Here is a 24,326-nt window from a genome sequence, read left to right on the forward strand (position 1 = left end):
AAATCCATGGGCCTACTCGTCTTCGTTCTCGAGATACGATAGGAAAAGTAGTATAAACAAGCTGCTTAACTTCCAACGCGACTGACTATTATAACTGCCTGTTTCCCTCTTGTAACGTTCTAACTCGACAACGATCGTACCTCGGAAACGAAGACAGACCAAGCCATGGCGCGTGTAACGTTTCTTGCCCAAAACGACCTTCCAAGCCAAACGTTGGCAAAAATCTTGTGGATTGAAATCTAGAACACCCTGTAGACGTTACTAGGATATTTCACCCTTTCGAAGTTGCCGACGGCGAGTCGGTATCGTGATACTCGATTCGCCTCACGCGAGACCCGGACTGTGCGGACTCTCTTCGAGATAGGTCTCGTCGTGTAGCTGCCGTTTAACGTACGAGACGAGCGGCAACGAAAGCAGAGAACCCTTCGATCCTTCGCTTCCTGCATCTGGCCATGCCAGATAACCGGGCACAATTGACTCGTAATTCATTTGCGTTGCCGCGTATCCTGTGTAATCGATGCAGCGCAGCCAGCCTCTCGTCGTTCAACCTCCACCGACAATGAGTCGCGCTGTGTCGAACGAGGAAGAAGGGCGAAGCATTTGCATGGCGGGACGATTATATCGTGCGTAGCCGGGGAACAGGGATAGAAGAACAGGGAAGAAAGAAGAACACGGACGAACGAGGACGCGAAATCGATTAAGACCCTCTTAATGCTCCCTTCCACCTCGATCCAGCGCGGTCATTTTTCATCCAGGCCGTCCTTCCAGCTTCTTCCTCTCTTCTTCCAGCCTCTGTTTACCTTGCACTCGGCCGGGATGGATCGATCTTGGCGAGTTCGACGTGCGCACGATCAAATGAGTTGAAAATCACCGCCCCGGACCGTTATAGTTCCACATGCGCTGGACAACGTGCTTGGTCCCGCACGATCCGAGTGCAAGGCGCTCTCCACGTACATTGGTAGTTGCGCGCAATTGCATTCGCAGAAGGCTTACGGATTAGTAGGAAGTTCGTTACGAGGATTATCATTTAGTGTTTCGCGTTTGTGAGTGTTGATAGTAACGAAGGAACGTTCGGTGAGTGATGTGTTGAAGTTTGTGGTGTTGGACAGGTTTCTGTACCGCGGAACATGTAATTAATTTATTAAGGATCGAGATAGTCTATGGTAAAGTTTCATAAAGTTGTGGAATTTGAATGGAAGGAACAGCGACGAACAAGATATTAAACGAACTCTTGCAATTTCTTCTAATTCCTTTTCATAGCCACGGCGTTGAAAAGCGAAATTGGAGAACGTAAATTGAACGATAAAATTACGAATGTTGACGCAACTTAATAGAAAATTCATAACCATCGAATCGATAATTGTGGAAAAATGTAGAAAATAAAACGAAGATTTAAGAGGAAAGATCTGCATCTGCCTGGCACGGCTTCCGTACAGAACGGTGCTTGGGATAAAAAGGGCGATAGAATAAAGTAAGGAATGCGCTTGACCTTGAACCTTTAGGTCTTGGGGTTATAACCGAGTCCCTCGCGTCCTGTTTACACGGTAAAACGTTTCCTTCAGGAAGATATCTTCTTTGATAATAACGTAACAACATCCCCTGCTTTCCATACTAAACTTTCATTGCGCAACCATTATATCGCTAATTAATAGTCGCTCGTGTTTTTCCATAACATCAATTTCCAATTTCTTCGTAATTGATCTCAAATTTAAATTTCTTCTACCCTATTATGAAATCAATGAATATTCCTCATTAAAGGAATATGGAATACAGAGGAAAATAATTTACGACGTGAAATCTCACTCGTAATTAAAACCGAGAGAAATTTCACAAAATCGTACAGTGCCAGGAAACGAACCGACGATTCTATCGAGCCATAATTTTTTCCATTCGTCGTATTACGCGTTTGAAATAACAATCAAATTATTTTATCTCACAACGATAGAACTAAATCTGCGAGAAAAACAAATTGCTCGATCAAGGATCACTCGGTCAGAAATGGACCGAACCTTCGACCAAAAGCTTTGATCAAAAACTTGACGATTCTTGGGGAAAAAAGAATGCGAGGATGTGGCTGCAGCAAGCGGTTGATCTCATCCGAGGAAGCAGATCGCGGCAGCTGCGTCTGGCCCGCTGCGCGCGTATATGGAAATATAGCGTGTACCAGCCATACCGAGCAGGTGATCCGGCTCTTCTTGCCGGCCACGATTAATGCGGGGCATTTTTCCCTCAGCTCCTGTGAATAATACCGGCGAATTCTCCGCGGTATTTCGCATTCTTTTCGCCGGACAAACACCGATTTCTGTGCGCGTCCGCCTCACGGAGGAAAAGAAACGGCCGAACGGATGCCTCGCGCGTGTAATGTATCTTCCTGAGAGAAAGGAACATCTACATACCGCGAATTCAACGAATGTGCCAGAGACTACTTCCAGGGAGTAGCTAATGGCCGCTGGTTGTTTCGACCGATCGTTCGAAATCGAAGAAAATTCTTTCTTCGAAGAAGTTTCTTTCTTCGTCTAAATCGAATGGAAAACAAAGCACGCGTAATTGGAATATCTTAGTTTTCAGAGAAAATAGGAAACGAGTGGGAGTTGGAACAATACTCCTACTTGCTGAGAAGTTGATCGCATTTCTTCTTCTTTCTGGTTAAACGTAACGAGCGTTTTATATTTGGAAGAAAAGCGGAAGATGAAAGACGAAAGTCTGCCTTAAGCGGATAATGACCACGCGTTTCCAACGATCATCGAGCATTCAGACAAACTCTGGATCTGTTCGTTTGTTCGGTGAAAATTACAGGTTACCTTACGAAAGTAACAGCCTATAGTTATATACAGAGTGATCATTAAAAATCGAAAGCTCTTCTAGTATATTCTTTGCTTCGTCAAATACGAATAACTGAATTCTTTTATTCCAAAAAGAGGTGGGAAGCTCTATCAAATATACGTTCTATTAAACTGAATGAACAATCTTATTTCTTAGTAAAGGGAGTATATTATTACGTAGAGATAAGAAGCAGTTTCAACGCGTTTCCTTCATCTTACTCGTTATTCCTACGAAATAAACGTTCAACGGTCATAATAAAAATGAACCGATTGCCACCGAACGATGGTTACAAGCAGAAACGCGAGATTTAGAGCGTCATTCCGATTTCTACGATCGAAAGATCGAACGCTCCGATCTAGCTGACTGTCCACGCGATCGTCATCGTTATACCGGTGACTGGAACGACGTGTAGGTCGTGTAGCGAGTGTCGCGGCGACGCGACACCGAGGCAAAGCACGCGGTTTCCGCGAACAGATCTGGATGCCGATTAAAGCCTCGGTGTTTGATATAGACTGCGCTGTCCGTTGTCGTCCTCCGCCTCGTCTAGCGAGAGATCGTCGGCCGCGCACCTCTCCCGTCTTACTTTTCTTTTCACCTCGTTAGAAGCTTTCTCGCGAAATCGTTAGGCCTGGAGAGTCGTACAGCGCCGTTTCCGGATCAGAATTTATAGTTTAATTAGCGTGGCGGCTGCAACGCGTATTTCAGACGTTTAACGCGGCGACAGGGGTAAGGCACCGAACAACGGTACACCAAAGCCTCGTCTGGAGACGCGAAACGCGGAGAAAGAAGATGGCTTCCGTGAAGCTTCCGTCAGGATTATCTGCCTGTCCTTTACCAAACCCTCTCGCACGATAATTTACTTACCAATAACGTTAATAATCTGACGATTCGTAAGCAGACCTTTTTGTAAGTAGATCTTTTTGCGTTCATGGAGAATTTAAGAATATAGAGATCCTCGTGTAGATCACAGAAATATGAAAAATATTTCAAGCAAAGTACTAGCGAATTTAAATGAAATGAAATGAAATTTAAATGAAATGAAATGAAATTTAAATGGAATGAAGAAAGAGAAAGTTAGGAGAAATAAAATTTCGTGGAGCAATCTGACTGGCAGAATGAGAAACGTTTAAAATAATTAGTAGAAGGTGTACTGTGACTCGAGGGTACAAACATAGACGTTCGTACGATTTAACGGTTCGCATAATTAATGGCGATTGAATGGCGAGACTAGCGGAGAAAGTTGCAGTATCGAGAGTAATAATAATTAATAACGGTGATCTTACGGAAGGTGAAAGTTTGCTACTTCTTTCTAGGAAGTAGTTTAAATAAATTGTAGAATACTCGAACGAGAGTCAATACGAAAATAGATATCGTAATTTTACGATATGCTTGAACGTTAAGTAATATGTGTATCTAATATTACGTTACGCTTTTATTTTGTTGTTATCGATGAAACGATAATATTATAATTCGAGAGTCATAGAGGAATCGACCGATGGGAAACATCGGTTCGGAGGTGCGGATTAGTCGTGCCTAACCGCATCATAGCGTAACGCGAGTCTAATTTACGTACAATAGGAAGGAAAAACCGGGACAATGGTTTATCAAGATGTCTATCTATCGACACGCAACGGGTGGAACCGGTATTTCTGCGATTATTGTCCTGACGTGAATGAATGAATCTAATTGCGATGCAGCAGGTTGAAAAAAGGATGTTGCGAAGTTTTCTGTGGTCGCACTACTGTGTTCGAGTAGTAACAATGAATTAGCGGAGATCGTAGATAGCCGATAAATTATTCCTTTTAATTCCCTGAAAATATTCGTTTTTCTACTTTGCATAACAAACTGTTCCGCCTTTACGTATCGAATATTGTTGAAGTAATCGCTTCAAGAAAAACTCTACATTTTTTCTTTTGTAAAGGAAAGAAAAGAATGGAATTTAGTGAAAAAAATTCAAAAGAAGGAGAGGTCCATACTGTTGCGCTCTTGAATATAAATTTTGCTTTGGATTACAAGGTGTAAAAACAAAAGAGTATAAGTAGATTTCTATTGCCGTTTCTTGTAGCCTTCGGCTAGAGCTACACACCAAGGGTAACTTTTTGGTAATGTCCTTTGCTATAAATATAAGAACGTGTTCCCTATTATATCCTTATTATATTGTAACACTGAAAGAGCGAGGATCTGCATCAGCATACACTATACCTGTACTTATTTCAATATATTTTTCTATTACAAATTCATCCACTCGTCTCTCTATCGGTCATCCTCGACAAATATCAAAGAGTTTCTATCGGATTCGAATTTCATTCACGAAGATAATTAAAGTAAATGAAATACCTTCATCGCTTCAACGTTTTCCATTGAAATGAAACCCTAACCTGCATCCGACAGCATTGTTGTCAGCTACGATGATGAAGAATAACGCACAAGGATACCAATGTGTGTAATCAAAGTAATTAAAATAACGTTCGATAAATAGCTTGTAGCGTCATTGGTTTTAAAACGAAGCGATTGGATCTCGATAAACCTGGCCCGATCTCGACGTAATTATACGAACGAGAGATTTGATTTCAACGGTTGGAGGTTTTCTTTGTCGATAGAGGTTCGAATGGTGGCGCGTTTTCAGCCTTCGATCCTGGCATATCTCTCTTTTTCCCCTCTGATTTGACTTACGCAAGAAGAGAAAAAGGAAGAAGGCGGAGGCAGCGATGTGAGAACGTAATGATCCTTCGCAGAGGAGAGACGATCGCGGCCGCCTCGACTCCTCTAATGACTCGGGACTGATAGATAGCCTCCGCGACGATCGACAACTTCGACTCGGTACCGTGGACCTTGAATAATAAGTTACATAAATTACTCGCTTACCCTGCCCAGGTCTCGACGACACGAGAGAGGGATAATGGCGGACCTTTCGGGGTAAGAATGTTACGAGTATCGAGAATCCAGGGTAATCTTGTCGATTCTTATAACCCAGAGAATCTTAGAATCCCGACAATTTCGAATTTTCGATGTCTCAAAGAATTTCAAACATTACAATTTTGAAACTTTCAAGCCTAATGTCCGCGTTTCTAAGGAATTTCTGCGAATCTTCTCACAGCATCCACTATTCTCATCACTACCACCACCACCTTCGCATTTCCAATCCTCTTCCTGCCACTATTTCCACGCAAACTCCGGTAACCACAGTTCCCGAGAACGGTGTACAAAAACCACAAAACAATGCTTCGTAAAGTTCCATCTTTCCCCAATGGCCATCATGTTTATCTGCGAAACTCGTTCTTCGATAATCATTCCGAAGTAGTTTCGTCGCTCCTCTCCTCTCTCTCTCTCTCTCTCTCTCACTCTCGGCTCTCATTTCGGAACACCTTGCAATACTAGCAGCTGTCGCCTGGTAGTAGCCGACGCAACGTTTCCACGGCTAAACGGCCAGAAAACGGCGTTCGTGCATTTTGCGTAAACAGATAACTCGTGTCGGCTGATGCATTGCGACCAGTGGAAATGTCAGAAGTTAACAATGCCAGCTTTTACTGGTGATTTAGAACCGCGTGGCTGCCGCTTCGTGGGCGTGCGCGCATTTGTCCTTACTCGCGTGCACGTCTCTTCCAAGCTGATACAAAGCAACCACGTACAGATGGAGAACAAGACCGTCACAGATTTTTCTCTTCAGGCAACTCTCTTGCTTCCTTTTATTTTCCTTTCTTCTTTCTCTGGTTAAAGAATTCCACCGAACATCCTCTTTCTTCTCTGTTTCGAAACGCATGTCGCTTGAATGATAATGCACGAGCTTCGTTACGCTTCGAGTTTCGTTGCGTGCACAGAAACGTTATGGCGCTATGTATGTGTATTTCTGAACAGATGCAAATCCTCGAGGGAAATATTATTTATATATATTTATATATCAGCGCGTAAAAGTCATAGGACAGCTACTGTAATTATTTGGAATTAACAGTTCATCGGGTTTACTAGTTTAGTTAGTTTGGCTATTGGCAACAAGAATCTTCAAAAATAATCTCCCATTTACTGTCGCTTTTTAAACCACCCAAGTGATTTTGTTTCTATTTAATAAGTCGACGATGCTTTCCACTTAATTGTATCCATTTATATGATAAATAACGTTACGTCAACCAACGACGTAACTATCAATTAGGTAAAAAGAAAGGAACATAAGGGAGGTCTGGTAAACCTTGGTAATTTTGTACTTAGTGTTTTGCGCGCAGTATCCTTTTACAGACGGACAAATAAAAAGAAGAAGAAAAGAGAAGAAACGGAGACGAAGAAAAAGAAGAGTACAGCTATGATCTCGGTAGGAGAACGGCGTGCTCGGTTTTTCGCGATTCTTGCCGCGGAGAAGATACGAGATGCGCGCTTAGAAACCGGAATCGGTTTCCGTAATTTTCAGCGTGCCTGGACGGACAGCGATGATCAATCTTACGGTGATTCGACGCAGCTGCCTCGGAAAGAAGCGGTCTCGGACGTCCTTCGAAAGGAAATGCAAGTAAAAGGGAATCGATTATGTTCGATCGGCCACTAAATCAAACTCTTTCGTTGAGAAACGTCTCAAAAATTTCTTAAATGTGTCGTAGATCTGTTGCAGGAATAACAATTTTCTTCCACAGACTTTTAACGTCTTTTCCCTAATACGAGAACGCAATTACAATTCTGTTGTTTTTAATTCAATTTTCAATCTTCCAAATAAGATAATTCTTCATATTTCCATTTTTCAACGTCGCATCGATTAAATCTCCTTCCGTGTGTTCGTCGATTTGATCAATTTCACGAGGTTTTCTCCACTTTCTTCCGAACTATGATAAACACTCCCTTGAGTTCCCTAGGGATTTTGAACGTATCGCGAGGTTCGTCCAATTCTCTGCTAAAGTAGGACGCTTTTTCCACCAAAAATTGCCTCTTGCAAAAAGTTATGTAAGTTCTTAAAATAGCTGTTTACCGATACAGTTACAAGCAATAACCGTCCTTCTGTCGTTGTGGTCACATCGTGGACCATTGTTCCAGTTTAGCTCGAACAAACAGAGGCGAAGCGTCTTGTAGTAAAGCTTGTCAGATCGGCGAGGCGTTGTTCTTGGATCATCGAAGGAGAACCAAACGACGAATAAACATCGACGTTGAAAACGATCTCTGAATTCCCTCGGTGGATGTAAAACCGCGAACGAGTTGCGGTTGCGAAAACACAGCGTGTACTTTAAATCTTGCCACCGATCAGATATCGCACCTACTGGATTCAGCGACTTCGCATTCTCCATTATTCTTTCTGCTCCTTTAAATTCTTTCTTTTTCTCTTCTTTTAAGTGGTGTTGAATTCCCACACGTTGATCTATAAACCAATAACACAGTCACGATATTGTACGTAACATGTACAGTGGTGGTACATCTAAGAATTACTTTGCTCTTTTCTGTTCTTTCTTTTCTTCAACGTTGCTGAAATTTTGGAAGAAGCAAGAGCAAAGGTACATTTATATCGATTACATTATAATATATTTTAGAATCGTTTCTTTCCTCCCTTTTCTTCCTTCTGTTCCCTTATAATTCTTCTCCATCCCCTTTTCCTTTTCGCTTCTTGTCTATTCTTTGTCTTTCCAAAACAAATAAACAACAGAATGAGAGAAATTTCGACGAGAATCTCCGATCGAAATTTATGATTGTATGAGGGAAGTTTTCCATTCACGGCGGAAATTTTTTATCAAAAATGACACTTTGTATCTGAAGAAAATGATTCGCGAACAGGTGGCGCACAAAATTGCAATTTTGTATCGGCAGAATATAAATGTGGTTTGCAACAGGGTTTCAAATAAATGTAGTACGGCTCTTTAAACTTTAACTTCTTCGATACCAACGCAGTGTACAAAGTATCCTTAAACAACTAACGAATCAACGATCAACGTAACACGGATGATTCGTTAAAGTTTCTCTTAGTTGCAATATTTTTGGTTACTTTCGTTCGAACTGCTTTATAAAAAGCCACGCGACTTCTGTAACAGAAGATATTTAAAAAAGAAAACGATTATTAATAATACATTTCACAAAGCCCCGCAAAAGTTGAATTCAATTTATACGCAAAGGACTCATATTTGCACATATATATACAAATAGCGTAAAACACTACTTGTATAAAAAATAACATTATTACGGAAATACAAATCGTAAACGCGATACAAACGGTTATTAAGCAACCGTGGCTCTCCAATAATAATCGAAGAAAAATGCTTCGGTACGCGAAGCGAAAAGAAATGCGACTTGCGGCGCGAGTTGGTATAATGGCCGACGTATATTATGCACATGCAACAATGCCTGGAGCAAGCATCTTCTTTACAAAGCCACCGATCGGCTTTCCAAGTGGTACGTGTCAGGGACGCATCAAGGAATCTGCCCTTTGCATTCGTCAGATCCTGTTCCTGCGTCTCAATGTCGATGAACGGAAACCACCGGCCATTGTGACATTCTATTGATCTCGCTGCGCACTTACGCTTACAATTTCTACTTAATCCTTTCGACATTATATACCAGATTCAGCTTTTCACTTTGTATAATAAGACGTGTTCGCTTCGGAGTGGTTTAATGGAATAGTTCGATCTGCGAGAGAAACGAAGCCAGAGGAAAGAAGATGGAGCGATAGGTGCGTGGATCTGTCGCGAAGGGACGATGTTTTGCTTTTCTCCGCGTTTTCGATAGACGTGGACGTTAAACGTAAATGTAAAGACTTGTATGGTGAAATATAGAAGGTAAATTAAACGTAATTTAATTAAACGTAAGCTACATATAGGTGTGAAAATATGAAAGTTGAAATAGAATCTCTTTGGTGGAACACAGAGGACCATTATTAAGCAAGCATAAATTAAGCAACAATTTTCACCGGCTCGATCTGATCACGAAACGCAGGATTTCCAGGTGACCGTTTATACATGTCAGATGCTTATCGGACAGCGTCCGTTAGCCACCTATTCTTACGATGAATTAAACCTACAACCTGCTCATTTGCTCCTATAAATTTTCCACCCGTGTTTTCCCTTGGCACAGCTGCCATTTCTTCCAACTTACTAATCGAATTCTTCTTTTCTTCGCTGAAGCAAGTTATATTACGACTTTATATCGCGACAACTGCACGATATCGTTGTACATACGCGAGTCGAAAATATAGAACAAAATTTTGTCGCGTTGTACAATTTGAAAGGCTGAAATTACCGAACTAAGCAGGAAGAAAGCAGCGATACGAGGCGAGGAGTCGGCGCAACGCGCGTTTCTTTAATTCGCTTCTTTAAAATATGTATCCTCGACATCGGAGGCTACATTTACAGCAACTTGCAAACGATTCGAGTAAATATCGCTTAGGAAGACAAACAGATGTAACGGTACCGCTAAACTTCGAAACCTATAAAAAGTGACATCGACAGCTTCGACTTTCAAGCGTCTGAAACAACCGAAGCAACCAACCTGTAACCGGTTCGCTGCGAGCCAAAAGATCCTCCGCTTTCTTCGTTTGACGAAAGAGGACGACGAAAGGGTGCGAGTTAAAATTAGAAGAATGTCAGCTCTGCGGAGCGATGATTTCGCGCCTTGTCCGCCCCTGGCCCGCTACATTGTGGTTTATTCTGTCGGGCAAACCGCACACACGCTCGTTTTACCTGAGAAAGACTCGTGCTTACCCGAGAGTGTGTTCCCTCGGTTGCGCGCGCAACAAAGGGGAAAAAAGCTGGAACCGTGGTGGAAGAAAGAAGAAGAAGAAGAAGAAGAAGAAGAAGAAGAAGAAGAAGCCGGCATTCGATGCGAGCTCAGAACTAGGGAGAAGAGGAACCTGGCCGTAGGAACCTTCGCCGTAGCTGGCGAACGCCTCGATGGTCAATGAACCATGGCACACGCGACTCTCGCGCGCGCAACACGCTCGTCGTAGCGCGAACACACGCGTCCTCCGCTGCTATCTCGTCTCGTTATTACGCACGATACGACCCACTGATGGATCGATCGAATCGATGCGCGGCCGGAATAAAGGCGTGATCGCCGGACTTCTTTTTCTTCGCCTTGATTTTCCTTGGCCAACCATGGGTAGACGGTTTGTGCGCCGTTTCTTCTTGTCCGCGCGTGAACCGCAAAGCATATAGGTAGAGAAAGACGAACAGGAAATGGGACCAGAAGAGCGTTTCAGAGATGGGATGGGCATCTGCCTCGTGGCGATTGCTCGCAACTTGTTTTTCTTTTACCGGCCAACCATGGGATTAGAATGTGTGAACGGTGGTAGTTGGACGAGGATGATGTCGGTGATCGAAGTTGATGATGCCGGCCGTGAATGGGCAGGATGCAGGTTCGTTTGGATTTCGAGAAACGAGAAGAAACGGGAGAATCTGATTGCGAGAAAATTTGGGAAACGGGCAAAGTCTCGCAGCGGCTGTAAATTAGCGTGTCATTGTATTCGCTGTAACGCTTATACGCTGGTTAATTTGATCGACAAATATGTACGTATATATAGTTTTTGTTTAATGGTACTCTCGCACGACTGCGAGAATTTGATGCGAATGGAACGTACAAGTGTGACGACCACGCGCCAGACAAATTGCATCTAAGATTTTAATTACGTTAAGTCGTTATCACGCGCAGTGAGTTCTACCGAATAGATGGAATCGACGTAGCATAACGCGCAACACGGAGTCTCATGGCAATTTATACGTTCTTTTAAATAGATACTTTTACCTCGAAGGTCGAACCAGTGATTAGTCTTCTTTGAGTTTCATTCAAGCGTGGTATAAATGAAACGCGATTCCTTACGGTAATCTGTTAACTTTTTTAAACGAGTACGCTTCTAGTTTTATAATATAAACGGCGATTACTTTTCATAGTACCCAAAGCTATCAAACCAACTTATCGATTAACTTGATTAATCTACGAATATTTATCAAATTCTGAACAACCGAGATTAAAAGAAATCTGATAAGTATATTTATAAAAATGACTAAAGTTATTAAAATTCTCTCTCTCCCTCTACTTGTTGGTGTTTAGCATTGAAAATTGGTTCGCGACTTCTCCCTAAAGCAAAAAGGCATTACATAATTGGTCCACTTTCTCTTGCCATCTTATACGTACAATTCCCTGTTGTTAGTCATCGATAATTTCGAGGATAAAATATAAAATTTAACATTTGAAACATATTTTCTGGCCGATACGCTTAACACGATCGATAGAATCGATAAAATCGACGAACCTTCTGTTCGACGCCATAATGTCCCGACAAGAACACCGACGATCTAACAAGCAGGAAACGCGAACTGGCTTGAAACTGTTTAGTTGATGGCACTGAAGGCCTCGTGGCGATTGTTAAGGATTTTCCAGGCGGACATGCACGCTTCGAGGACCTCACTTTGGCGATTAGTCTTCTTGAAGTTTCTTAATCGTTCGGCGGGGAAGCCTGCAGCGAGTCGATCAGAGATTTTGATGAAGTTCGCTGGTTGTTACGCATAACATGTCCTGATAGATGGATGGTCTTGACGGAATAAAGGTGTAATGTTCTAAGGAACATAGGAACTGACGAGCAGGTAATAGGATACTGCTCGAGACCGTTGATGACACCAGCCTGGTAATAGATGCCGATACCTTTTGAATTCATCTTCTTTTTAAAAAAATGCGCGCCAATCTCGAAGAAAAATGAAACGTAATCGATGATCACGACGTCGATTAATTACGCCGACTGTTGAAAAATACTTTCTATTCCGGTCTTTGAGAAAGATACCAAATCCTATTCCACGAATCTCTTATATACAGGTATATTCCTGATGGAAAAGATACCGAAGAGTCGCGTGAAAGAGTCTGGTTGGAAGAATCATAGATAAATGTACGAGATAATTCTATGAACGATGTCCTAGTATTCGGACGATATGGATACGCTTTCGAGGGTGCAGCATAAAATTCGAGAGAAACTCGAGCAAGATTCGTTGTTACGTAGGTGTTCGCGAAATTCTCTTCGCTTACATCAACGTGAACACGCTCCTCGATAATCATCGCGAACGGTACAGGAAATTCTTACAGGTTACATTCCGACACGATCTGGATGCTCTGGATGCAGTCACCATGACAATACATTATGCATGTTTTCCTCGGGGCTGTTCCACTCGTATGATACGAAAATGACAATGGTCTTACAAATTGCTCCATGCAACGTCTACCAGCTTGTTGCATTCTAAAGAATTTTTCGTCGAACGACTCGACGCTTTACAGAGAATCGGAGAATCTTTACAAAGAGAAATTTCTCTAAAAAAAAAAAACAAACCATTCCGGTGCTTCTGAAGAAACAGTTGCGGCAATTTAATTAGTCTGAATCTACAAGAGCCGCCCAACTAACAAAATCCACCTACTTCTCTCTGTGACGAGAAACTCGCCGATCCACCCCGAACTAACGAACCCTCGATTCTCCTTGAGAACCACCCTGACGCGAAGAGAAGACAATGCACGAGGTAGGATCCGCGAGAGGAAAAAATAGGATGATGCATGGCGGTTCTGGCGGCGACTTCCGAGTCCTCCGGAGGTCCGTGAGCGTGCACGTACGTCCACGCGCTTCGACGAACAACGTTCTCTTCCTCCGGTTGAGCGATAGCATCGTGATGACCCTTGGAGCAGTCGCCTCGAAAGGCCACGCTTGACCCATCCTACTCGCGTCGTTGTCCACCAGGTATATAGCTATCGACGTTGGCTTGGCCGACGAGACGCGTCGTGATCGCGCCTTTCAGGGTCAACGAAGGCCTAGAACAGCGAAAGCAAGAAGAAGACACCGGGCTAGCTAGGGAGCGCAGAGAAATCGTCTGCGAGAGGGTTCAACAGCCTGGATAAATATATAATAAATCATACGAAGCTATGGAGCCAACCACCGGCTATTATTATCACGTAGCTCGGTGCTGTTTCTTCCGATGAAAACAGGAGGAAATTCATTTTCTTCGAGTATCGTTCGCTGTGTACGATTGAATACGATTGTGAGATGACGTGAATGAGGAAGCCACGCTAAGTGTACATATCCATCGGTGAACAGAGACGTTCGCTTACGCGCTGTCTTCTGTCGTAGTGATTTAGAACCTGATGCGTTTAACGAACTCCTGTCCGTAGTTGGAATTAGCTGTACGGTTATTGGCGGATTCTCGTCGGTGTTTCACGGTAGCGAGCTGTCTCGCTACCGTGTTTTAGCTTCGTGTTTCGTACGAGTAGTGTTGCTTTCCTTTCTTTTTCGTAATTGTATTTTTCCAACTCGTTTCCAGTCGGCTGTACGATTCAATTTGTTCAGAAGAAAGAGCAACGCGTATTTGTAAATTCCGATGGTTGAAATCTCGAAATTACCAAGTGCTATTTATATTTGCCAATCGCCACGTCTGTACCTGTCGTGGGAGTATTCCTTGATCATTTAACAAGTTAATTCCAATATTTTTACGATAATAGCCGCGTACAGTTACCCGTCGATTAACGTGCCATCGTTCTCTTTGCGACTTTTACCCGCAGCCTCCTGCATTTCTCTAAATCGTTTACCGCGGAGTACACGCGAACGCATCGCGTGTGAGCCAGTCATCGGTAAATATGGTATCGGAAGGTTCAACTTTAACCCAGCGAGGGGCGAACAAGCACGAGAAACGGTCGTTGGTCGACGCGTGAGATTCATCATCCAAGACCTCGCGGAAATTTCTTTCTCTTGTATTCGTGGAAACGCGGAGAAAAACGTGATGGCGAGACGCCGGTGTTACGATCATTGACGTCACTGCGTGAAACCGATACCTGGGCTGGGTGTTTCGCCGCGGGACACCAGCGGCAAATTGTCCGTGCAAAAGCAGAAAATCGAGGCCGGCGATACCGCGAGGTGTGCACGCCGCACGAGTTTCGCGCAAAGAATTTAACAACCTAGTTATAGGCCATTTCGTTTCTACATACGTACGTACATGCTAATTAGAAGCAAATTACATATACATAGGTTTTCTGATAAAAAATACCGTCCATAGCAAGATTATTTACGTTGATGTTTTTCTCGAAACGGTAAAGATATTTTTATTTCGCAGGATAACCGTTAAGGTTGCGTAGTTTTTGCAGATTTTTCCTCTTTTCGCGTGGAAGAAAAAGAACGAGTGGAGTTTTTTCCACGCCGATTCGATGTACGTATCTTCAACCCTGCCTAACAAGATTTTGCTTGGCTAATGAGAAAAAAAGTTACGATAGATTGCAGTTTTTCATTCTAATGAAGGTACCAAGGGCTAATGACTGCTATAAATTGATCGCGCGATGGCGAAGCAACGGAACAATGATAAAACGAGAAGTAGTGGGAAACGGGTACGGTAACTGGCGAGTCGCGTGCTATCGCAAAGGGTCGGAAGAGAAACATTTAGCGTTTGTATCAAAGTGATCGAGCGTAAATGATTAAATATACAGCGACGAGAGAGTATCTCGATAAAAAACGACATAATTTTCGCATCGCGCCGATGAAATTAAATTCGTTATCTCGTTTTAACGAACCAGAAGGAGAAACAACGAATCTATTCTCAGATTCGTGCGAATTAATTTTCCGTACGGAGAAAAGAAAGCCCTTGAAAGTTCCAATTTTTTCACTCTCACTCTTTGTCTAGACCGTCCTGTTTATTTTATACATTTCAATCTTCTCGTTTCAGATGAAAGTAGAATTAAAACCGAGCTATAACGTCTACCATTAAATCGAAGAAGACAGCCGCGTTTAACTTTCTCATCAACCACTAACGGTATTCGTTCACGTCTTTGCCATAATATCGAGCCACTCGTAACACGGATTATGACACTCGATTCGACGAAATCTAATTTCAACTCGAATTCCAATCTCGATCCTTCGGTCCAACGATTACCAAATATAAAATACGTTCGAGGATTACCAAAAACGTATCGAAAGTAAGTACATCTCGTTTTTCATGCAACGATTTTAACAGCGGTAAATGCCTAATCTCAGCCGAAACTGCTACTAAAAAGGTTGTAAAACGCAGGATCAAAAGACTGTAAAATACGATTACGCGATCGGTGACTTTCTTGTCGCGAGATTATTTTTTTTTTTTTTTTACAATTTATTTTTCGTTATAGATTTTAATACATCGTTTAAGGACGGGGGGAACGATGCGACACGTCGTCGTTTCGATACGCGAATTCGCAAAATGGCATATCTTGGACGTTTATCCGAACGAGTGGCGAACGGAACGTAGCGCGTACAGAGCTGATCTAAATTGAATAGGCATTTTGTGACGCAGCGCGCGACACTACCCACCCTGAAGGGAACCGCCCACGATAAACTTGGCCGGATTGCTCGAGCCACGTTCGAGATTTCACGTCTCCATTTAGCTGGTTTTCCCTTCTGCACGTTTACGTGTTCCTACGCGCTTTAACTCCGCGATTGACATGTTTACCAGCTTGCAAATATAGTTTTATCGCGCAGAATACAGTGAGACGGCGAAGGGAAATGACCAGGTTGTAAAGTATGTGCCGATCCTTCGAAGCTTGTAAGGAAATAACTGGACCTGTAAATCGAGTCGTTAGTTTAAAGCATTCACAGTCAACGCGATATTTTATACGCGATTTTTTCCATTCAATCGCGTTATCGAATTCTGTTTCGTCTAAAAACGAAACAGTTTCCATCGATACTGGTTTTCCTACGCTTTCGTGTAAATGATCGTTAAGATTCGATCGAGCATCGCGTTAAGGCAAATCGATCGGTTCATAAATTCATCGTTGTCCGTAAACTTCTGTTCGCGATACTCCTAAAAATCGACGCTCTTAAATCGCTGGCAAATGCTGATTCACCGAACCAGTCGCGCATTATCGATACGTCGAAAACAGAGCTAAACGACTGCGAATAAATTATGCCGGGATACATCTCTGTAGAATAAATAAGAAGAAGATACGATGTACGCGTTGCACCCGAGCTTCGTCAAGCTCTCTGACCGTCGGTTCCAGCGTTTCTCGGCAAAGTAAATCAATTAATCGTCATTACCAGTGGTCGGACAGATAGCTACGAATCGGTGAGGAACACAGTTGGAACGGTGATTAACGATCTGTCGTCGTTTTGCCCGATTTCGTATCCGATACGACGAAGAGACCGCCGCGCCTGTCTATATCAACAGTAAGTAATCCTTTGCTTCTTTTTTCCCTTTTCCCGACTCGTATCCCCTCGTCCTGTTGATCCAGTCCGACCGACAAGCGCGGACAAGCTTTGATCGATCGGTATCATCTTCGAGCCACGTTTGTACTTCGTTCGACTTCGTCAATCGATCGGCGCGTGTTTCAGCATGGAAATTCAGCGTTGCACGAGGCGTCGTGGCGCGGATACAGCAGGACGGTTGCCGCCCTGGCGAAGGCCCTTGGCACCCAACGAGCACCTCTACACGCGAGAAATCTGGCTGGATTCGCGCCGCTCCACCTCGCCTGCCAAAATGGCCACAACCAAAGCTGCCGCGAACTCCTGCTGGCCGGATGCAATCCCGATCTTCAAAACAACGTGAGTAACAGCTTCGATCTCTTCCCTTTGTTTCCTCTTCGTTGCTTTCTTCCGTACGTACCTCCTCCTTTCGGCCTTTCGAAGTTTGCTAACTTCAACGCGCCTTCAAATACGCTCGATGCGCTTTCGTGTTTCGTTTCGCGCGTGTACGGAAAATAATTGGTGAGGTGGTTGATTCAAAAAGGGTTCGATCGAGATTCGAAGAAGGTTCGATATAGGACAATTGAATTGAATTGAATACGAGATAGTTAGGTTTTTAGCCGGTCGAGGCTTGTTTGAAAAACGCGTGCCTGAAACGTAAGTGTCGCGAAAAGTAAGCTACGACGAGTGTACTCGTGTAAAACCATTGTACGTGTTTGTTGAAAACGTTGTTCGATTCTGGAATTCCGTTAGAGCGAGTGTAGCGAAACTTGCAGGTGATTTTAACAGGCTTGCGATTTTTCAGTACGGAGACACACCGTTGCATACGTCTGCCAGGTACGGACACGCCGGAGTGACGAGGATTTTGATCTCTGCGCTTTGTCGAGTATCGGATCAGAATAAAGTAAGTAACAATTTGAAACACTTGCCACGTCGTTGTAAGTTTCTCTTTTCTCGCGTAGCCTAAAGCGAGGAGGTTGTACGTGTGGTCGTACTTTCCTCCCGTACTCTTCCATTGTTTCCAGAATTTTCTTTAATTTTATAAATAGCCAAGGTCAAGCTTTCGCGCAATACCCTTCTTATCCCATAGATTTCTATCTGCCCCTTCCCACTTGGATATTCCACGATCAAAGTCCATCCAAGAAACATGAAAAAGAAAAGTCTGTGTCGAACGATCATCCTCGTATCTGCGCGCATCGATCGCGCGAGTCTCTGGTATCTGAGAGAAGCATCCGCCGATAAAGCGGCTAAAACACGAGTAAAAACCCCATGCCCATGGTAAAGGACGGCTTGTGCGAGGACTAACGATCGTTTCTAAACGCAGAACGGCGACACGGCGCTGCACATCGCGGCGGCCATGGGACGTCGGAAGCTGACGAGGATCCTGCTGGAGGCTGGCTGCGACCGTAGCCTGCGGAACAAGCAGGGGGAGACCGCGAAGGACATCGCCAGGCGCAAGAACCTGCAAGAGATATTGGAGATAATCGGTAAAGCGCGAAGCAAGAGCAGAACGCGGAGCAAGAGTCGCGAGGAGGAGAGTACGCCGGCGACTCTGGACAAGGTCGACGGGAAGAGCAGCAGCAAGAACGAGAAGAAGCGAGAGAAGACCGGTAGTGGGACCAGCGGCAGCAGGGATAGTTGCACGAAGAAGGAGAAAAAGAAGCACAAATCGTCCGCCAAGCAGAACAAGGTGCACTTCGAGAAGGCCGTGATGGGCAGACAGTGGTCACCGTACGGTTGCCACTACTATCCCGATCCGGAAGCGTTTCCTCAGCCGCGTTTGGATTCCCTGCCACCGGATCCATTAGGCCGTGGCGAACAGTACTATTTGGACCTGGCTGGAAACATCAGGAAGGGTCCGGTGGGAGTGGGATACACGTGCTACTGTGCCCCGTTCTTCAGGCACATGGAGGCCAAGTTGGAGAGGGACAAGGCTGAGTTGAAGGCTCATATAGATCAAGCGCACGAGAGATTGGACTTGAAGGTGGCGAATTTGGAGAGGAGGACCAGAGGGCAAATCTCGGAATTGACGAGATGCGTGGCGGCGGAAAGGTCTAGGTGCGACGAGAGGCACATGCATCTTCAGCAACGTCTTTCCAGAGGTGGGAAGGGAAGACACAGCGAAAGACCGGCTAAAGCCACGTTCAACAACGATCAACAGTTCCCACCTGCTCGTGCCAGGTCTCTGGAGGATCTGCTGGACGACAGACCTCACGATAGAAGCTTCGAGATTCCCGGAGAGACACCGATTCATCGAGGTAGCCTCGACGATCTTGATATTCCTGCTATACCGCGACTCAGCAAGTCCATGAGGGACCTACCGTCCGGTTCTGGTGTCTCGAGGTCAACGCTGAGGGTACTCGACGTGCCTGCCAGATTGAACGAAACCTTCGACGGCGTAATCAAACAGGATCGTAGCTCGCCGCTAGGCGCCGCCTCTTCGCCGTCGATCGGATCCAGGCAACAGGTCCATCAGCAACGCGTGAGTGTGTAACCGATGGTTCTTTTTATTAACTACGCTAAGCGTTCACGAAGGTGTTGATTAAGCTGCAAGACACTAATGACACGTTGCGGATGGTACATGGGTCCCGTTTACGACCAGAAGATAGGATCGAACCCTCTGGTGTTTAGATTCCTTCTGAGAGTTTTAACGGCGCGATGTATGTATTACAGGCAGAGCTAATTGTTTTATCTACCTTCTTTTTTCATCGAGTCGTTCAGATTGCGAACGTGGTAAGATGCAAGATAAAATGGTAATAAAGCGGATTGGTGATGTAACGTAACCAATGCCTTTATGTAACGTTTGATCGAGGGCTGCGAAAAATATTGGCACACGCGCGCTTATTTCCCAACCAAGTGGTTTTTATCAGATTCTATGTTTCATCTTCGTCGTATGAGATGTTTGTATTCGATACGGAAGTGCTGTTACGTACAAATATTGTGCAAATATTTTTTGTAGTCTCTGTAAGCGATATCTTCGTACTTATACGCTTGTTTTAAAGTAAGAAACTGTCAGCAGGATCTTTCATCTCGAGATCATGGCATAAATTCGTGCCAGGACGAAAGTAGTGCGACGCGAAAGAACGAGGACACGTCGAACGAGTGGAAATCTTCAGGGCGACGCAGCGTGCACGAGATGATTAAGCGATTTCAACAAGTACCTGGCATGCATAACGGTTGGAGGGGCCCGCGTTCTGGAAGCAGCGAACCTACCAGTCCAGAGCACAGTCAGTGTTCTCAAAATCAAAGAGTCCAACCACAAGGTGGTGTAGCAAACAGCTGGCGTGGCGAAGGTAAAGCTACTTTACATGCACTTTGAATCGATAGCAGACACTTTAACGAATTTTTTGTAAAGTCCTTAAGAAACTAGTTAAACTCAATTTTTGTTAACTTTGTCTATAACATTTCTATGTATGTGACCGATTTGCTGAATAAATTTGTCGACAATAAATTAGTCGACAATAAATTAGTCGACGATAGAGGTAAATTGTTTTTACAATAATTTACCATGTTAAAATGTAGGCAATGACAGCGAGAGTAGCGAGGGAGACGAGGACGAGCAACCGGAAGCATTAAGCGGCGGTATTTCTGGAAAAGGAGTGATATCAGAGCACGTGCATTACGACAGTATCGCCAGAATGCCATATAGGTCCCGTAATGCGGTTTATAGCCCAACACCGCCTTTGCATGACGCACATAATGATTCTGGATATAGCACTCGCATGTACGGTTCTAGCAAAGGTGCTTCACCTTCGTTATCAGGTAAAGATATGTTTAACCATCGTGTGATTTTAACATATTACATATCTTGTTATACTTTTTTACATTTTATTTTTTACTTCATTTCTTATAACTTCTTCCGTTATTTGCTCTTTTAGGTCAATTAGAGTGCGATGTAATTCTTCCGACCACACCAAACGCATTCTCCAGTGGAGAACAACTGGCTGCACTGTTAGAACAACCGAGGAACCATGATCTTACGGTCTACGAGCGCGGTGCCGATAATTGCGTTATTAATATCGGAACAGCCAGTCTTGTTTAACATGTATCATTTCGGTCAACGTATTATTTGGAAACGAATTCTGTACTTCCAAAGACATCGATATTTTGTATAAGTTGATGATACCTACTCAGGTGTTAATATAATTTTTTTTTTTCTTTTTAAAGATACGTGTAAATTTAAATTGGTTATTTTGTTAATAGATTCTTTTGTACAAAATGATTCTTGTTTCAAAGAATAGAATATTGTCGTTATGTAAATAATTTATAAACGTACTTTGAACGGTAACGCGTTGAAACTTACCGAATCTCCGTCTAGATTTATTGTCGCAAATCGAACGTATTTATTGTCGCGAAAAGTTTTATCAAGTGCTGTTGAAATTATGAAAAGATGAGAGAAAATAAAGTATTAAAAAATTCTCTACAAACGGAGTAGAATAAGCATAGATAATTCTTTTTTAATCAGTATGTAACGTTCTGTTAAAAATTATTAATATCATCCTCGTAAGAGGAAAGATTACGTACCTATAAACCGCCATGTGTGTACCATAATAATAGATTGAACTATATCTATTTATTATGTAAATGCTTTTTTCTTCATTCACAATACTGTTATATCACTAGTAAATACGTCGATTTAATTTTGTACGATTGTAATTAAAGACTACGTGTCTCGTTCAAAAATTGAATGTATTATGGAACAATAAGCGTGATTAAATAACAAATGAAATCTCCGAATATTATATTCTATATTTATTTATAACACAGACGGAAATGCATATTCTGTTATCGACGAATGATACAGAGGCGTGCCCGTTAATGAATGCGAATTAGCAGTCTCAATTTTTACAACAACGTAATCACCAATTTTTATTGATCTCGTGTCATTTGAATATTTTCCAGTAGGTATAGTCATGGAGGGAATTACTACTCGCGTGTTACCATCGTTCCTTGCTTGAAATTTTTCATTTGACCGCTTACTGGGCTAAAATTAATTATTATATATTTTACTGATATATCATCATTCTATAACATAGTTGAATTACAATAAATTGTAAAATCTTACTTGCTCTACAAGCACAAGCTGTAATTGTCCAATCTGTAATTTATTTACATTTTCTACCTCCGTTATATATGTTGAAATCATTCTTTCGAGCCTATTTTGTTTAACACTCGGTGGTACGTCATCCTTGTAACGACGATGTGCAGTCGTTTTCTACGATTAATAATAAAAGGTCTCCATTTTTCAAATATAATATACTACATGAATTTTATAAAATGTGTATTACCTCCCGCATGCTGTAGGAGAAAAGAAAGGCTTTATTATATTTCACTAGTTCTATCAATGATAATGTATCTTGAAATTCCTCTTCCGTTTCTCCACAAAATCCGGTAATAAAGTCACTAGAAAAACACATGTTCGGAATAGTTTCACGTATATGATGCACCAAATCTATATATGCTTCGCGTGTGTATCCTCTTCTCATTCTTTCCAAAACCGCGGAATTACCGCTTTGAGCAGGTAAATGAATTTGTTTACAAATATTCGGCCTTTCCGCTATCAATTGTAAAACTTCATCTGGGAAATCTTTTGGATGAGGCGATGTGAATCTGGAAATGATTTATAATGATATTCAATAACAATAGCTATTTTCAAACGTGAAAATATTTGTAGTACCTGATCCTCATTTCTGGATTGATACGAGACACTTCATCTAGTAACTCAACGAAACGACGTCCTCCTTTTTTGTTTTTATACACCGTTTTGAAACCTTTTGCTAAGTGTGTTTCCATATTATTATTAACATAGAATTCCGATTGAGATGTATCTCTATAACTATTTACATTCTGCCCAAGAAGTATCACTTCCTTTACACCTTCGTCAGATAAAGATTGAACCTCTTTCACTATGCTGTCGATTGGTCTCGATCTTTCCCTTCCTCTTGTGAATGGTACGATACAGTATGTGCACATGTTATCGCAACCACGCATTATTGTGCTAACAAAATATGAAGAAAACACATATAAAGATAGTTATAATAATTATAAATTACACAACAATGACAAGGATAACAGATTACACATATGCACTGGTGGAACTTGGATCTAATCTCACTGGTGTAACATCTGCATATGTTTCATCAAATGACAAAACAACATTAATAGCAGTTTCATTGTCTGGTACAGACAATAGCCTTGGTAAATCCTTGTAACTGTCTGGTCCAGCTATGACGTCGACAAGTTTGCCCTTTTCTAATATTTTATCCTTTAATCGTTCTGCCATACATCCTATTACAATAAGATAGTATATATAATATCGTAATATTAATATATTATAAATCTATTACCCATGCATATAAAGTTATAGTTATACCTAACAAACCAATTTTCACAGGAAAACTTTTATTCTTTTTCCTTACATTATTTAAATCAGTTAACTTGTTCCATACTTTTTGTTCTGCATTATCTCTAATAGAACATGTGATTAGTAGAATTATATTAGCTTCTATTATTTCATTTACTTTTCTGTAACCATGAGATTTTAGAATAGACCAGATTACCTCTGTGTCATTTACATTCATTTGGCAGCCATAAACTTCAAAATAAACTAAAAGGAATATAATTTATTGAATACGAAAATTAACGCCATACGTGAGATTTACAGTTTCTTTTAATATTACTAACTTAAAACATTTTGTCTTTATTTACCCTTTTGATCAGAGCCATCAATATTTTGTATATAAGGAATATTTGGTACACTAATAGTTTCACTAGAAACTTCAATTTTAGGTGTCAAGAATTCTTTGAGTGATGGTCCAGTTTTTGACAAATCTCTAAAGTGTTTCAAATCAGAAGATTTTCTTTCAATTTCTTTATTTCTTTCAATTTCCAATCGAGTAAAAGTCGTATACACTGTTTGACATTGTTGAAAATTATAAATTGCTACATTGTTACATCGTGCGAATTTTTTAATAAACCACTTCATTGTTAGTGCACAATTTGCTTCAGAAGCTTTAATTTGTTTTAACGAACTTAACATAACTGCACCAATCATTATTGATTTTTAATTTGGGATGACACCGAACTAATAACGTAAATACTGTACATATATAACCTACTTAGAAATAGGTTATGTAACATAAAACTCTTTTATGAAATTTTCATGGAAAATAATTATTTTATAGTTTGTTAAGTTTTTTGAACATTAATTACAAAAGCAACGTTAACTAGATACTTTCCACGTCAATTTGATTTCTCTGAATTATTATAGTAACTACGTTTGAATCATATTGACAATAAGACACCCTAGACATGTTTGAATATCAGTGGCTTTCAACTTAAATTGTTATGCTTTTATTTAACTTATAACATTAAATTAGTCTAGTAAATT

At 42.0% G+C, this 24,326-nt stretch overlaps 2 protein-coding genes across 9 annotated transcripts in view; one reads left to right on the forward strand and one right to left on the reverse strand.

Annotated features, from left to right (window-relative positions):
* Positions 1 to 21,896, forward strand: part of dgo (ankyrin repeat domain containing protein 6 diego) — a 138,146-nt gene extending 116,250 nt beyond the window's left edge. For 6 of the 8 annotated variants that reach the window (XM_069122953.1, XM_069122949.1, XM_069122955.1 and 3 more), the window contains 6 exons: positions 17,087 to 17,296; positions 17,742 to 17,840; positions 18,261 to 19,418; positions 19,953 to 20,229; positions 20,459 to 20,698; positions 20,815 to 21,896. In XM_069122953.1, coding sequence (XP_068979054.1) covers positions 17,087 to 17,296; positions 17,742 to 17,840; positions 18,261 to 19,418; positions 19,953 to 20,229; positions 20,459 to 20,698; positions 20,815 to 20,978 — 2,148 coding nt within the window. In that variant the 3' untranslated portion in view covers positions 20,979 to 21,896. The remainder of the gene's footprint in view (positions 1 to 17,086; positions 17,297 to 17,741; positions 17,841 to 18,260; positions 19,419 to 19,952; positions 20,230 to 20,458; positions 20,699 to 20,814) is intronic. The other 2 variants (XM_069122951.1, XM_069122956.1) reach the window with 2 other exon arrangements.
* Positions 21,666 to 24,261, reverse strand: LOC138184724 (CDK5RAP1-like protein). The gene is made up of 7 exons (XM_069122958.1): positions 23,645 to 24,261; positions 23,310 to 23,543; positions 23,017 to 23,224; positions 22,614 to 22,934; positions 22,225 to 22,546; positions 22,002 to 22,151; positions 21,666 to 21,920 (listed from the first exon to the last, which is right to left on the reverse strand). Exons 1-7 carry the CDS (start codon positions 23,988 to 23,990, stop codon positions 21,693 to 21,695), a joined length of 1,809 nt encoding a protein of 602 aa, XP_068979059.1. The 5' UTR covers positions 23,991 to 24,261; the 3' UTR covers positions 21,666 to 21,692.
* Between the last annotated feature and the right edge of the window lie 65 nt (positions 24,262 to 24,326).

The sequence above is a fragment of the Bombus flavifrons genome, chromosome 11 (assembly GCF_040668555.2).
Source record: "Bombus flavifrons isolate JBK064 chromosome 11, iyBomFlav1_principal, whole genome shotgun sequence".
Lineage (NCBI taxonomy): Eukaryota > Metazoa > Arthropoda > Insecta > Hymenoptera > Apidae > Bombus > Bombus flavifrons.